General features: G+C 41.1%; 1 protein-coding gene across 2 annotated transcripts in view; it reads left to right on the top strand.

Annotated features, from left to right (window-relative positions):
• The window catches only part of ism2 (isthmin 2), a 33,364-nt gene extending 25,984 nt beyond the window's left edge, over window positions 1-7,380 (top strand). The window contains exons 5-6 of one of the 2 annotated variants that reach the window (XM_022750890.1): window positions 5,100-5,168; window positions 6,154-7,380. In XM_022750890.1, the coding sequence (XP_022606611.1) occupies window positions 5,100-5,168; window positions 6,154-6,671 (587 nt within the window). In that variant the 3' untranslated portion in view covers window positions 6,672-7,380. The remainder of the gene's footprint in view (window positions 1-5,099; window positions 5,169-6,153) is intronic. The other variant, XM_022750891.1, reaches the window with a different exon arrangement.
• Window positions 7,381-16,203: the final 8,823 nt, after the last annotated feature.

The following is a 16,203-nucleotide window of genomic DNA, read 5'->3' as shown; positions in this document are numbered from 1 at the left end:
AATATGTTAGGGTTAAGGTTAGGAGTAACTTGGCAGAGCAACTAAAAATCTAACTTCTTATCAGATGTGGAAATATCAGAGAGAAGATTTTTAGGTTAGAGTGATGAGGTAAGTTTTATATTACTTTTGCTATTAAAGTAAGAGAGTAACAAAAGAGTAACAAAAAAGTTGTTAAAAGCTGTTCAAACAGACTGAGTTATACAGAGTTTCTGCTTCATACCAGCACAGCTCTCTCAGGCCACACGTGCGTGACATCAAGTGTGCATGCAGGGCTAGCGCACAGAGGATCCTTTCTGTTTCTGGGTGCGTGTCCACAGGTGTACGCGTGCAGAGCCCAGGGGCTCCACTCCTCCTCCAACTCTGAGAAACAGAGTAGATGAAGGAGAAGGAGAGAAATCACCAAGGGGAAAAAAACAAAAACTATGGAGTAATATATTAAGTGCAAGCTTTGAAGTTTGCCGTGTGAATTCCTCGCCAGCTGGTGTGTTGTTATGTAATTAAAAAAGCGGCTGAGAAGAGCGACGTGGTAACGACAGCGTGGACCTCTGAGTCATGCTCCTCTGTATTAAACAACACTTGCAGGGGGGTAGAAAGAGGAAGAGAACTTCAAAAGACTGGACGAGGGAGGGGTGGGGGTGGGGGTGGGTAAGGGGGGCTAGCAGGAGTGAAAGTCTTCTTGAGTGAGAGTGATGATGGTGTATGCTAGCAAAACTCACTCCATTCAGCTTTCAGAGGAGTAACAAACTGAGTTATGTTCCAACATTTTACAATAACTGCAGCTTAATGCTCCAGCTGAATTAATACGTTCGTGTCGCACTGTTATATTCAAGAATATTCCTGAAATAAAGCTCAAACATCATATTGTTAGATCACGTGTGAATGGGAAAGCGCAATAATCAATACTTGAGTAAAAAAAGGTGTGAAGAATAAAATAAAGCCTTTCGAAAAACACTGGCACTGCTACTAAATGAATAGTTGAGGGAATTATAAGGTTCAATCTGCATTCTGAGCGGTTTTGAGATATTGAGCTTCATAGTTTTTTGCACTCCAAATAGCCAAACGTATGTGGAACAGGGTTTCTTTCATACAATGAAAATAACAGACATTGGATATACAATATCAAAATCCTATAATTCTTGGAATATTTGAAAAAGTTAAATGCAGATAGAACCTTGTAACCCTGAGAACTTGCTTTCTGCTTGAAATTTATATGGTTCTATCTTGCAAAACATTGAAAACAAGCAATGATTTTCAGTTTACTCATGATTAGTCATAATTAGACATTTATTTCTTGTTTTATGATGAATATTATGTTAGATTAGATAATTAAGACACATTAGATGTAGGAATTAGATATATGATTTAAGTTCTTTAGGTTATACAGCAAAGTAGATATAGCAGTATAAATGAATGGAATTAGTGTTTATCGTGTGCCTAAGACCTCATCAATTAAAATGTTGACTATCTAATTACCTACAGGTATTATGTGGCTAGCATGCTAGCATGCTAACAGTGAAAATAAACTCCTCAGCAAGATCTGAACAATTGAAAAAGACTGAACTTGCATTTGCACTGCTGTCCTTTCATTGACAATTTTCTCATCTCCACTAGTTTTCTGTCTTGTCTGCCCCTTTTCCCGCTCACTGAAAAGTTAGGTGACCTGACAGAATGCAGACAAGATCACCAATCAGCTTCTGCTTTCTCAAAGCGCTGATTTACTCAAATAAAACCAGTTAAATAAAACCAAAAGTAATTAGACTATTGGAGATAAACATTTTGTATATTTAACATAAAGAAGATATCAAAAAAATAGAAAAAAACATAGACACACTCAAATATTGAAATAAAACAGAGAATGATAAATGGGGAAAAAAAATGTGAAAGAAATTTTGACAAAAATGTCCAGATAGAACTTGAAATAATAATAATATAATAATTCCAAGGAGACAGAATGTGCATCAGATGGTTGTAAGCTCAGACATGTGAATGTTGGGTTGTGAACCAGCACAAATGCCACCTGCGTGCAGCAGCCGGCCATGTTGACTCAACATTGTCATGATTGTCAACTTATGAGGTGGCACAGTTGTTAATAAGCTTTCGTCATGTACACATCCAACAGACATGAAACAACAGCATTCATTCCCAAATATTTCACTTCTTTTTAATTCCTCTCTTTTAGCTGGGTTTGTCTCCCAACTCCCTGAGGGAAACGTCTGGCTCTATAGCTGCTCCACTGATGTCGCGGTTCAACTGTGAGCTAGTTCCGTCCCTGGCTTTTCTCCCTGTGTGTGTAGTTGCTGTGGCCGGTTTTCCCCTAACCTGGCTCTGGAGCCCCCCTGCCCCAGCTCAACTCTCTCTCTCACTCAGTCCATATTAAATGTTCTATATTAAACCTCCTTTTGATTCCCAGTGTCGGATTTGGGTCCAGAATAAACTTCAAAAGTGACCAACAATGTAGACATGACTCCACTCAGGCACACACCTCTATCTAATTCTCCTCCAGTCAGTGAAGAAAAGCCTCCTCTCCTGAACCTCCTCTGCAGGCTGTTCAAAGCCAGATAACATCACATCTCAGAACCATTTATGACCATCGGTTTTATGTGGGAGTTTTTTATTTCAGTTAGTTCTTATATATTTTATACTTAGTCACCAGTTAGAGCATATATCTTCTCTACAGTATAGCACTCGAGTATCTTTTGTTATGGGGCTCCTTGCCAGTAGAAATAGCTCAGTCTGGCTACTGCCTCTTTTGGAAAATCAACCAAATCACCTCTTCGATTCTTATTCTCCGTTCTCAGCTGAGTTGAGAAAAAGTTTTGATCACCCTGTTCAAGGGAAGGAGGTTTCCAGTAAGCTTCTGCTCCTTGCATCAGGTGCAGGGTAACAGAACTGTATAGATTGGATTCTACTGAATTCAGGATTTTGACTGCTGAGAGTGGGTAGGATGAACCTCCTTACAGGAGTTTTCAGACATGGGTTAGCAGAAGATATGATGGATGAGATTGCCTGCTTGAGATGAGACTGATATCTCTGACTCTCATTTCCCTAGCCACCATTAAGATAACTGCCTCACAGAGAAGGTCATAAGGGAAAAATCTAGCCCGGCAGCAGCCTAGGCCCCCTCCAAGGTGCTAGCCCACATTTAGGTACCCAGCAGCAACCTCTCCATCCTGTCCACCATTGCTACAGTGTTTTCCAAACGCAAACCTCAGTAAACAAGCTTAATCACCTTATTTCGTGAAGCCTTCAATTGGACATTTTGGAGTATTTGTAATGCTTGGTCGGCTTCCTTGCAGTGTAGATAGGTGTGCCACTAGTGAATTAATATCACACCAGGCCTGACTGTCAACCACACCTCTCTAGCAGACTACCAGTTACAAATAAACCACAGCCTTCCTCATGATTTGACACCTACATCATTCATATGAGAAAACTGTGGGTGAAAAATGATATTTCCTTGCCATCTTGAATTTTTGAGTGGCTAATGTTTTTTATCAAAAGAGTAATACCCAGGAAAGATTTGTGCCAAGTTTAGTACCTGTATCCACATTTGAAAGGTTTCTCCTGAAATATGCAGTTATCTGCTGTGGTATTGTAACATTGACCCAAAATGTTGACCTGCTGCTAAACCTGCTAAAATGTACTATAATTAATAATGATTATTATTAGTGTTATTAGCTGTAATTACTATTTTTATCAGTAGGTGCAGTACGGTTGCCACTACATTACTATCTCTGTTACTTCCGCTACTATCACTATTATTAATATTGCTATCACTGTATGTTTTTGTTCTTTTCCTCTGTGCTCTCTCTTGCTCTCTCTCTCTCTGTCTCTCAACCCAACCAGCCGAGGCAGATGGCCGCCCACCCTGAGTCCGGTTCTGCTCTGCTTCTTAAAAGGAAGCTTTTTCTTGCCACTGTCGCCTAGTGCTTGCTCTTGGTGGGAATTGTTGGGTCTAAATAATAATATTATAAAGAGAAGGTCTAGACCTGCTCTATTTGGAAAGTGCCTTGAGCTAACATATGTTGTGAATTGGCGCTGACTTGACAATCAAGGAGCGACCGTGGGTGTCTACGTCATCGTTTCCAGAGGTGTCTGCCTCCGCCACTCAGGCTACTCAGATCAGGTTACATCCCTGTTTATCCAGAGTCATAGAAAATATGAACCATTTGTGTGAAATTTTGTCACAATTGCTGTGTGAAGTCTTGAGTAATAGCTAAAAAGTGTTTTCTGAGGTCACCGTGACATTGACCTTTGACCACCAAAGTCTAATCAGTTCACCCTTGAGTCCAAGTGGAACGTTTGTGCCAAATTTGAAGAAATTCCTTCAAGGCGTTCTGGAGATACTGCGTTCACAAGGCCAAAACCACGTTTTGTGAGGTCACTGTGAACTTGACCTTTGAACTTTGACCTTTAGCCACCAAATTCGAATCAGTTTGTCCTTGAGTCTAGATGAACGTTTTTACCACATTTGAAGAAATTCCCTCAAGGCGTTACAGAGATATTGCGTTCAAACGACCAAAACCGTGTTTTGTGAGGTCACCGTGACCTTGACCTTCGACATTCGACCACCAAAATCTAATAAGTTCATCCTTGAGTCCCAGTGAATGGTCGTGCCATATTTCAAGAAGTTCCGTCGAGGCCTTTCTGAGATATCATGTCCATGAGAATGGGATGGACGGACGGACAACCTGAAAACAATATGCCTCCAGCTCTGACTGTCGCCGGCGTAAAGGCATAGAAATCAGATAGTACAATAAGATAAGGGCGAATTGATGGACAATGAAAGTAGACAATAAAAAGACAGTAGATGATAAAATATGCAAATGACAATTAAAACCAGAAACCAGTAAGAATAGTAAAGTACGAGATAATTAATTAAAAGCCAAATTAAATAAAAAGGTTTTCGTCTTTTTGTCTTCATCGTTTAAAAATGTTCACTGAGCATCTCTTACAGCTCTTGGCAGGGTTGTAGTTAAAAAAGCAGCGCAGCCTATTTTCTTTTTTGTGAAATTGTGTGTATTTAAAAGCCTGGAGAAGAACATCTGAGTGTATGTGTGTTGATGTTTGTCGCTCCTCTTCCTGCCTCTGTCATATAGAAACTGTGATTCCAGTGACTGTACTGACCCCAGTCCAGACCACCAACAGCACTGATTTCCTGAACACAAGTACGTATGGTGTGTGTGTGTGTGTGTGTGTGTGTATTGGTCCAAGCATCCACACAACAGTCAACAGGCTCCATGTTTTGAATTGGTGTTAGCCTGTTTTATTCAGTGCTTTGTTACAGAGACACTGTGAAAAGCCTGGTTTTCATATTAAGACTTCTCCCTTCCCAACATGCTGAGAGCTGCTGCACCAGGTCTGTCAGAGACACAATGAAACACAGAGACGGCCTCCCACTAACATTTGATTTGCTTTTTACTTTCCATTTTATTGCTCTCCTGCTGCTCAGCACCAGCCAGAGAATGTGATCGTTCTTTCACTCAAGCAAAGGATACAGCAGGAGAGGAGAGTGTCTCAACCCCGCATCCACTGTGTAGAGAAAACCTTTTAATCCATACTCTCAATCATACTTTCATGTTTTAGAATGGGCCTGTCGGTTTCAAATGGACACTCTCTCTTTTAATCAAAACCACTGAGACAAAGGGGAGGGAGCCGTGAGCCGTGAGATGCCACCTGTGGAAGAGTGTAGAGCCTGAAATACATTGCATTCCAATGTAGCTGCTGATCCAGGTCTTTTCTGTTCAACGTACCATTCAGTGCCTGTATTCATGCACATGTTGAGCAGATTAAAATCACTTTTTTGCGTCTCACAGCTTCCTCCCTCTTTTTTTCTGAATACTTAGACTGACCCGTCTGGGAAGACTTGAACTCTGATTCCTTTAATCAAAACAAGCCAGGATTTCATGGCTTCCTCCTGTTTCTCCTTCTTCTGCTGGGCTGTAAATATTTAACTCTTGCCACGAGCTGCAGAGTGATAGTGAGAAGTGTTAGGTTATAGCTGCCACAATATACCTGCTTCAATATGATTGGGTGTTGGGCAGTCAAAATATGCGGGCCCTTAAGCTGTTACAAGATGTTGAGGTGTAGGATGAAGACTAAGGTATGCTGATACTTATTGCTTATCCTTTTTGCCCTCCCCCACCCCGACAGATGTAGACAGCTGTGAGAAGTGGCTAAGCTGTAAGAATGACTTCCTCCAGAAGTACCTGCACCAGGTGCTCACAGAGCTGCCTAGCTGCCCCTGCTCCTACCCCTCTGAGGCTGTTTACAGCGCAGTCAATATCCAGGACACCAAACTTCACAAGACCTACCGTTGGAGGGATGCAAGTGGACCCAAAGAACGTCTGGACATCTACAAGCCTTCAGCCAGATTCTGCATCCGCTCAATGCTGTCGTACGACAGCACAACGTTAGCGGCACAGCACTGCTGCTACAATGATCAGATGAGACTGATAACAAGAGGGAAAGGAGCTGGAGCACCAAACTTAATCAGCACAGAGTTTTCACCAGATCTGCATTACAAGGTGGACGTACTACCTTGGATCCTGTGCAAAGGGGACTGGAGTCGGTTTCACTCAGTAAGGCCGCCCAATAATGGGCTGGAGTGTGCAGTTAACCCACCTGAACAAGTGTTTCAGATGGAACTTAAAGAAGCCAGGGAGTACTGACACTGTGGGAGTGTGGGGTCGCAACGGGGAGAGGATGACAGCAGATGGAAGCTGTGCTTTGTAATTCAAAGCACAATTTCTCCTGCATATCATCAGCATCCTGCATGAGCACAAAGAACTGACCTGGATTGTTAATACAATGTTTGTGTGAAATGGTCCTTGCTCCAGACTGAGTAACTTTGGTTTAAATAAAAGGACATGACATTCAAATCATATATAAATATGAATAGAAGACATGGACAACAAAGACTGGTGAATATTTTTATACTTATATGTAGACTATGTGTTGAGGAATGAAATAACACTGGTGCTAGAAAATCAGTGCTGTTTTCAGCTGATCCTCATCCCTGTATGTTGCTGCTACTCTGTTGGGATGTGCTGAGATAAATGTCTGATGGCACTTGTGTGCAGTGTGTGTTTGTAAGAGTGTGTGTGTGTGTGGGAGTGTGTGTTCGTGTGTGTGGAGGATGAGCTTATTTATTGGCCCCTTTAATCAAATTTAGTGTCCCATGAAAGATTTCCTGTCAAGCTGCTAAACAGGGAATAAAGTCAAATGGACTATTGGACAATAAAATGTCTACATGTTCATCTTTACAAAACATCTGTACACAGTAGCTACATGCCACATGCTCCCACAGCAGGAAAACACACTGTTTTATGTTACATATAATGCAAAGTAAAACCTTGAGGTAAAAGTAACATCATCTGATTTCACATCCATGTTAGCATATCCTACACTAACCTAAAAAAAATTTTACATGCTGCTACATTTTAAAATGTTATATCATCTTAATGTCTACCATCCAAACTGAGAGGAAAAAATTAAATTTCTACATCCCAATGAACACCATATTTGCTGGTGGGAAGCCAGTGAGGGATAAGGTCAATGTTGCTGCACTGGCAACTCCACCTTGTTGATCAGGGCACCTCTGTGGAAGGGGGTGGGCTGTAAGACTGAGTATAGAGAGCTGAGGTGAAACTGCAACTTCCAGAAATAAAAACTTAATTAACATTTGCAATAATGTGAATGATTTAAAATCCAGCCCCGGCCTGTAACATGAAACACAACATGATGGAAGCAGCCTCGCTGCAATATGGCTGCATTTATATAGTTTCACACACACACACACACACACACACACACACACACACACACACACACACACACACACACACAGACAGTTAGTTACTATGGACTATGGACTAACCCATTTATTTTGCAGCCTTGCTGTACGTTTGCTGTTCATGCACCTCAGATGAGTCATAACAAAAGATAAATATACTTACTAACTACAGAAATCCTTTATTTTCTCACCATCACATCATTATGTCCTATGTGGTGTAAATCTTTGCTATTTTTGAATTTAGTCTTAGTCCTAAGATCCTTAGTTTTAGTTTAGTCAACTTCATCCTTTTCATTTTTAGTCAATATTTAGTCAACTGAAACTTTTCAAAATATTTTAGTCTTGTCTTACTGGTCTAGTTTAGTCAAGACCAAGAATGAGCATTTCAAATTTTAGAAAAATGCTTTCAATTAAGATCCGACTAATTTTAGGTCAAATGAAAACAAAAATGAAAATAAGCCTGAAAGTGAGAGGTAGTATGATTAAGAATGGGGTGTGTGGTCTGGTCTAACTATAACTGGAGGAATCTCTGTCTGTATTTAACTCTTCAACCACCGATCATCATCGACTCCAGACTTGGTGGGTATGCTGCTGAGGACCAGAGGGAGCTCAGTGTTGGCTGTTAAGTTTTTTCAGTGAACACTTCCTGAGAAAACTTCAAACACTGTGTTTCTGCATGTTACTGGAAGTGAAGAAAAAGGCGGAGCTACACTGTGACAGCTCTTCCTGGTCCAACAGTAACAAACAAGATGGACATACACACTGAGTGTAAGCAATGAGCCCTGTCGACACCCACATTTTGAACAGGCGCTGCACAAGTGTTACTGATTTAATCAATATATCCAGACATGAAAGACGATGAAAATATTGAGCTAACTTCCAGTATGAGTCAATCATTGCTGTGATCTTAACTTTCTGTTTGGTATCCCTAACCCTGAGTTTCCAGGAAAAAGAAAGCCCACACAATCATAAAGAGCCCTGTCCAACAGCCCTGCCACAAATCCTCTACAAACCATCATAATGTTCAGTTTTATATTTAATATATTTTTTAATCATTGTAGCAGCTGCAAGTGGAGACAGTGACATTTTAGTGACATTTTCTGTATTTAATTAGAAATTAATTTATAATGAACGAGAAATCCAACATTCCAGTAACCTGCAAACTGTCCAACAGACCTTGACCGTCCACATCTTCACACATTCACTTTTGGCAACATTATATTTGAAATGTCAACCCGTTGTTTCTGTCTTAGCCACACTGCTGCCATCACCTTCTTCTCCTGTCACCGGATGTTTTCCAAGCTGCATGGCTGTACAGGCTGTTACTGCTGGCAGTGCATTCACAGGTGCACTGCTATCCAAAGCCACCAGGAAGATGATTCAGGTGCACAGGAAGAGGAATGTGAAGCACAGCCATCAAATAAAAGAAAAGTCTTTTTTATTTTGTCTATATTGACATAGTTCATTAAGTTTTATTTTTTAACTCCATTTTAGTCACCTCTTTTTTTTCTTAGTGATATTGTATAGAGATTAAATCACAGTTATTTTTAATGACGTCAGTTTTGTTTGGTCGGTATTTTGTTCTGTAAATAATGACATGCTTTTTCCAAGCAGAAAACACACACACACTGTTTCATCCTCTGAATGTGTTGGTTTAAATACTGTACCATGCACCAGTGTTTCCCAACTCTTTCAAAACTATTATCTGTACTCTGTCATCCCCACTGTGAGAAGCAGCCTGTGGCTCAACATAACCTAGTAAGGTTACTGTGTTGATTTTAACTCATCCTCATCCTCTCTTAGTCTCCTCTGCTTGTTTGCCCTCAGTTGTTCTGTTGAGGAGTCGCCCTGTGTTGAAATATTTTCCTTCAAAGGTAGACCTGGAGTGCTCTGACAGAGCGGGCTGTGAAAGAGAAGGTGAAAAGTGAGACAGTGTTGACGGAGGAAAATGACACTGATTGGTGTGTGTGTGTGTGTTTGATTTGAACTGAAATAACATGAAGCATGAACTTGATGCAGTTTCCCTCTTAGTTGTGTTTTATTTTACAGTAAATGGAAAATTAAATAGTGTAGAGGAATGTGCAAAGAGGAGCCACAGGAAATTGTTGATAGATAGACCCCCCCCCCTCTTGTCCTTGTGTGAGTCTGTGTATGTGGTAGTCAACAATAGAGGGGAAACAGAGACTCTCAGTAAACATAGGGAGCTTTTTAAGTGTCCTCCTCCCTCCTGCTGTTCTGAGACTTGCTGGATTCTGACACTAACAGCATGTTGCTTTAAGAACTTCATCCTGTTGGAGGTTATGGGGGTTTTGATTGATATTGAGGGCCTGTTAGAGACAAACCATCGTAGCCAGCTTTGATGGAATAGATGATGTGCACAGGAAGTTTGCTCGTCTGTCCACAGTCACAGAAACATGTGCAGGTTGTTTGCTTTCTCTCTTTTTGTCTGTCCATCTGTCAGTCTGTCTCATTGTGGATATGACAGGGCACACCAATCCCCTCTTGACTGTCAGTGTCTCTGATTACCACACATTACATTAAATGCAAAACAAACACACGAAAACATGATCAAATGTGACTCATACATATATTATTTCCATCTCTATGCAGGCACACACAGGCTCACAGTGTGATGTCAGCAACACTGGAAAAAACAACTTTGCAGTTCATACACAACTAAAACTATACAACCTGTCAAAGTGGAAACATTCTTGGTTCTGTTGAATGAAAGATAGTTCAGTTATAAAAGAACTTCAGTGTGGATTGATGTTTTTAATGTATTGAAATGGTTTTAGCCTCAACCCATCAGATTTGTGAGCTCAGTTTTCACTCTGTAGTTAAAGCCTGAAAACGTCCAGCGAACCAGTTCAGCCTGATCAGCTGTTGATGTTGGACCAGTGAAATGTGGGAACTATTTAGCTGATAACATGGCTCTCAATTCACTGTCAGCTTATTGTAGCAAGAGGAACCATACTTACTGATCGTTGAAGCTTCTCTGGTTTGATAATCCACTGTTAGCAGCAGGGTAACAGCTAAGGGACCTGGAAACATTAGCTGGTTTGGTTTGGGTTTGTTTGGTTTGGTTTGGTTTGGGTTGTTTGGGTTGGCTGGTGTGTTTTGTTTGGGTTGGTTTTGTTTTGTTGGTTTTGGGTTTGTTTGGTTTGGTTTAGATTGATTTGGTTTTAGATAGGATGGGATGGGATGGGTTGGTCTGGGTTGGTTTAGGTTTGGGTGGTTTGGTTTTGGGTGGTTTGGTTTGGGTTAGTTTTGTTTGGTTTGGGTTGGTTTGGTTTGATTTGATTTAGGTTGGTTTGGGTTGGATTTGTTTGGTTTGGATTGGTTCGGTTTGGGTTTGTTTGGTTTAGTTTGGTTTGGTGTGGTTTGGGTTTGTTTTGTTTGGTTTGGTTTGGTTTGGTTTGGTTTGGTTTGGGTTGGTTGGTCTGTTTTGTTTGGGTTGGGTTGGTTTTGTTTGGGTTGGGTTAGGTTGAGTTGGTTTGGTTTGGGGTGGGTTGGTTTGGGTTAGGGTGGGTTGGTTTGGTTTGGTTTTGTGTGGTGTGGTGTAGCTTGGTCTGGTCTGCTCTGGTCCGGTCTGGTTTGGTTTAGTTTGGTTTTGTGTGGTGTGGGGTGTGGTGTAGCTTGGTCTGGTCTGATCTGGTCTGGTCTGGTCTCGTTTGGTTTGGTTTAGTTTGGTTTTGTGTGGTGTGGGGTATGGTGTAGCTTGGTCTGGTCTGATCTGGTCTGGTCTGGTCTCGTTTGGTTTGGTTTGGTCTGGTTTGTGTGTAGCTTCAAACTTCTGCCCTCCAGCCAATTGGAGGCAACATATTTATTTTATTAATTGTATTAATTAATACATCATGATTAAATCTGGAAAATGATCTAAAACAAAGGTCTTCAACCTTTTCACGACCTTATCAGCTGGTGATCCATGTCCAGATGATACAGAGCCAAAACTGCAGCCTCTTTCAGTTTAAACTGGACCATGACGTGAGATTCTCCCCCTGTGCCATTGTTTTCGTTCTTTCAGAAGAAGCTGCTGATGAACATGAAAAAAAATGAAAAATTTTATCTTGAGATCTAATAATCTCTAAGAGTAAACATGAAGTCTGCACTTGTGTTTGTTGTAGTTCATGTTTTATTTATGTCACTGTGTCTTGTCAGTGCTGCATTATGATACTCAGCCACCAGTCAATCACTTGACATCCACAGGATTCAACCCTCCTGCAGGATGTCGTTACTGAAAACATGCTGCCATTCAAACATCTGCATCACATCCATGTCATCTTATTAATCTTAACTCTCCGGGACAGACGCCCATGTCAAATAAGTGTATTATGTTCACATTTATGTTTTCCAGATGACAAACATCAGGTAAATGTTCGAAAATCTCATCAGCATGGATGTCGACACATTACGAAATGTAACCTCAAGGAATAAAGGGATGAAACTAATTTAAAGTGAAACTCACAGTTTCTGGTTCAGTTCCTTGTCGTTTGGCAGCATTTTAGTACCAAAGATATAATACATGCCTTCCATGCCTAACAGCTGAAATCGATCCTCTTTTTAGTACCAGGAATCAAAACACACAGCTTTTAATTAATACTTTAAACTTTATTTCACTGTAAGACGTGCGTGCAGCTCATTCATTCGCTCAACCCCTACATGCCCCGCTCGCTCTCTCTCTGTCGCTTGCTCTCTCTCACTCACACACACAAGCACAATGGCAACGGACCCGTCTGTCGATTGGCTAAAAACTACAACTCATAGCTGTTTATTTGCATATAAAGCAGGGAAGTGAGATCCGATCACTAGAGGTCAATCGAGAAGCATGTAAGGATGAATTTTAAAGCCAGGTGTGAACTGATGTACTTAGAGCTGACCACTTGTGATCAGATCACTGAAGACGCATGTTAATACCAGGTCTGAACAGGGCCTATGTTAGTGCAGGTCAATCCTCCAGCTGCTCCAGCTGAATAAACCCTGGGATTTCAGCACATTAGCAGGTCCAGGACCCAGCGGATCCTTTTCTCAGCCTCAGGTTTCATGCGATATCCCTGCCGCGGGTCGACACATTGGGTGGGACAGGAGAAGTACTGAATGAACTCAGTGTTTGTTCATAAGTGCACCGGTGAATCCAGGTATAAGCCATTACCCTTTAATAACCTCACTCAATGCTTGTGTTTTCAGCAATTGACTACAAACCACCAACCACTAATGAACCACTCATCAAACAATGTTGTTCTTCAACTCTGTTATGTCCCTCTCATCATTTTAGCTTTATTGAGTTAACATATCACACTGATCATCATCTCTGCTTCTAATCACGCTATACACATGCTACATGCTACAATGAAATGGCCCTTTAAATCAACCATAAAAGCAGTATGTATGAAGATGAAATGTGAGCAGTGATGTCCAGAGTGCACACTACATGCTGTTCTAACAGGAATGTGTGCATGTGTATATTTAATGGATGAAGCTGGATTGTGTGGAGCCAGGATCAACAACGTGCTGCAGAGAGCCTGGTTGAAAAGCCTGAAGAAGCTGAGTGTTTGACAACTGTCAGCCTGTGTTCAGACAGAAGCCACAGGGGAACTTCACCTTGTGTTATTCATACACACTGGACCAACTGATTCATTCGCCTTAAACAGCCAATGACTGGACAGATCTCAGTTGTAAGTTAGATTCCATTGAACATGCTGACTGTGTGTGTGTGTGTGTGTTTGTGTGTGTGTGTATGGTTGTATGTGTTTGTGTGTGTGTGTGTGTGTGTGTGTGGTTATGTGTGTCTGTGTTTATACACATCCTCATGTGTCTTTTGCGTTTACATGCAATCATGCTGCATCTAAGATTTGTTTTGCCTCCAGCCTGAACACACTCCAGTTCAGACAGCTGCCACAGTGGACATCAGTTTCCTAACTTGCTTGGCAGCTAACCTGCTGTTGGCAGCACACACTCAGAGATTTGGATCTGAACTGGAGGCTGGAGTTGGCCTCTGAATCAAAGCTTCTGGTTCAGGAGTTAAAGGGAAACATTTCCTGACTCTTGTTATTCCACGGTCACTTGTCAAACAGGTGTAATTAAAACCTAAAGACTGAAGTCGTTTCAAATATGTGAAATATTTAAAGCTTATCAACCACAAATCTTCATCATGGTTTAAAACACTCTTTTAGCACTTTGTGTTAATCTAGTCTGGTGTAAAGTAGGTACATTTCATTTGTTGCCGAGGAGTTTAGAGTGATCTGTGCAGAAGGAGGGGGGTGGGGGGCTTCAGGCCAGTGCTCAGGGGCAACAGTTAGGAATGTGTCTTTTCACTTTCCCAGTAGTGAGTGTGAGTAATCCAACCTGTGTATAAAGAGTGATGCAAAACCAGAGCAAAGCCAGGTAAATGAGACAAACAAAAGTTATTGTTTCTCTGATACCAGATCAGCATTAAAAAAAACATCTGTTTTAGAGTTCACTTGTTTGCACTGGAATGTGTTCTGCGTTAAACTGCTGGCACCGCGTTTCATTGCCAATTTAGCCCTGGCATTGACTTCAGTTCTGTTTCTCAGTTACATGCTTTGTGAGTGTATCTTCCAAACCTTTAATATCCATACAACCATCAGGAGTTTGTTTTCTAAGGAAAGTTTGTTGGTTTTTTTATACAAACATATATAAAACATAAAATGTGATATGTGGAGAAATATGTTGCTGAAAATGTCAGTAAAGATCTGGTTTTGTCTGAGGTGAAGAGCAGGAATTTATAATATATCAGAACTCCTGTATTACTTATGTATTTTGTTTTGTACCCTTACTATAAAATGTTACATGTTTTTTTTTTAATTCATTTTTAAAGGATAGTGAAGTAAAACAAATAAATCTGCATGGGTTTTATTTTTATATGTAACTGAGATAAAGAAGTAACTAGTAACTTTATTATGAAATGATTGTGTAAAATTAACGGTTATGGAGGCACAGTGTATGTGTCAGTTTCAAGTAAATTACAATATTGTTCATCCCTAAAGCAACATGACTGAGCTGTTCAACTCCCATCCAGCCCCCGGGTTCACAAAGAGGAGAACCACGCTGTCAGTGTTTTACACCTCTGATGTGGACTTCAAAGTCTGCAGTGGGGAGGACGTGGGCTTAGGTTCAAGATAACCATACCTGCATGGTCATCTGTTTGGACTCAAAATAAGCCATTGTGGGAACACAAGCAGGGGCGGTGTTGGAAGCATTTGCTTTACCTCCTGCCGGGAGATCAAATGAAAAAACAGTAGTGAGAGTCGGTCAGCGGGGCTAAGTACGAGGAGATCTGCTCCTGCAAACAGAAAAACAAAGAGAGGCATTAGAGAGCAGCTTCATGGCTGTTTGTGTGTTCTGATGAATTACTGCTGTGCTGGTCTTCAGGGTCACCAGTGAAAACATCTACCAGTCAAGTTTGATGCTAAACTCACAATTCTTCTAGAGTCGTAAGTAAACAGCTGTTAATGCTAATTTTGGCTATGTAGCAATAGCAAAAACTAGATAGCACACACATGCTGGTGATATTTAACCACTTAAAGGTAAGCTAACACACCGTGAGTGAGTTGAAAGCCCAGTTATCACAGTGTATCTCACTGATTTATTGGCCTCCCTCTGAAACTTCTGCCTATAAATGCTGTTGTTGTGTTTACAGGACTGGAGAGCAGGGATATATCTTTCTCAGGGAATTCTCTGGGGACAGATGATCAGAGACTGGAGGGAGGAGAAAGATGGAGAGAAGTGATTAAAGAGAGAGAAAAGCAAACAGGAGCTCTACTGATAAAAGCTTTTTGAACTGACCTTTTGTGTGTGTGTGTGCGTGTGCGTGTACGTGCACGTGTGCGTGCGCGCGTGCATGTGCGTGTGTGTGTGTGTGTGTGTGTGTGTGTGTGTGTGCGTGTGTCAGTGTTGTCTCTCTCTTGGCTCAAGGCCAGGCCATACTGGTAATTATGCATCATACATTTTTCAAAGATTGATAGAAAAACTATTTGCTTACTGATTCCTTGGGTGACCACTCCCTCAAAGTACATCCACACCAAACAGCCAGTCCCTGGCATGTCTTTATTCAACAAATTCTAAAGATCAGGGCCTGTATTCGCAAAGCATCTTTAAAGTAGCTCCTAACTTGCTGATTTAGGAGAAACTCCTTAAAGATAGTGGGCTTGAACTTTAAGACTTTTTTTGACTAAGAGTAATTCACAAAGCCACTAAAAGTAGCTCCTACGTCTGGGAGAACTTAGAAGCAGTCGAGAGGACTCCTTACTAAGACCAAAGAATCTTAATCTTAAAGGGCTAATGTCATTCTACATTGCAATGTTCTTCAAACCTTAAAGATGCTGAATTACTTAAAAGATACGACTCAGTAATGAGGGAATAATGATAATTATGGAGTGTGCGAGGGATGC

The sequence above is a fragment of the Seriola dumerili genome, unplaced genomic scaffold (assembly GCF_002260705.1).
Source record: "Seriola dumerili isolate Sdu_G_001 unplaced genomic scaffold, Sdu_1.0 BDQW01000149.1, whole genome shotgun sequence".
NCBI lineage: Eukaryota > Metazoa > Chordata > Actinopteri > Carangiformes > Carangidae > Seriola > Seriola dumerili.
Note: the sequence above shows the minus strand (reverse complement) of the source record. Positions and strands in the feature narration are given on the sequence as shown.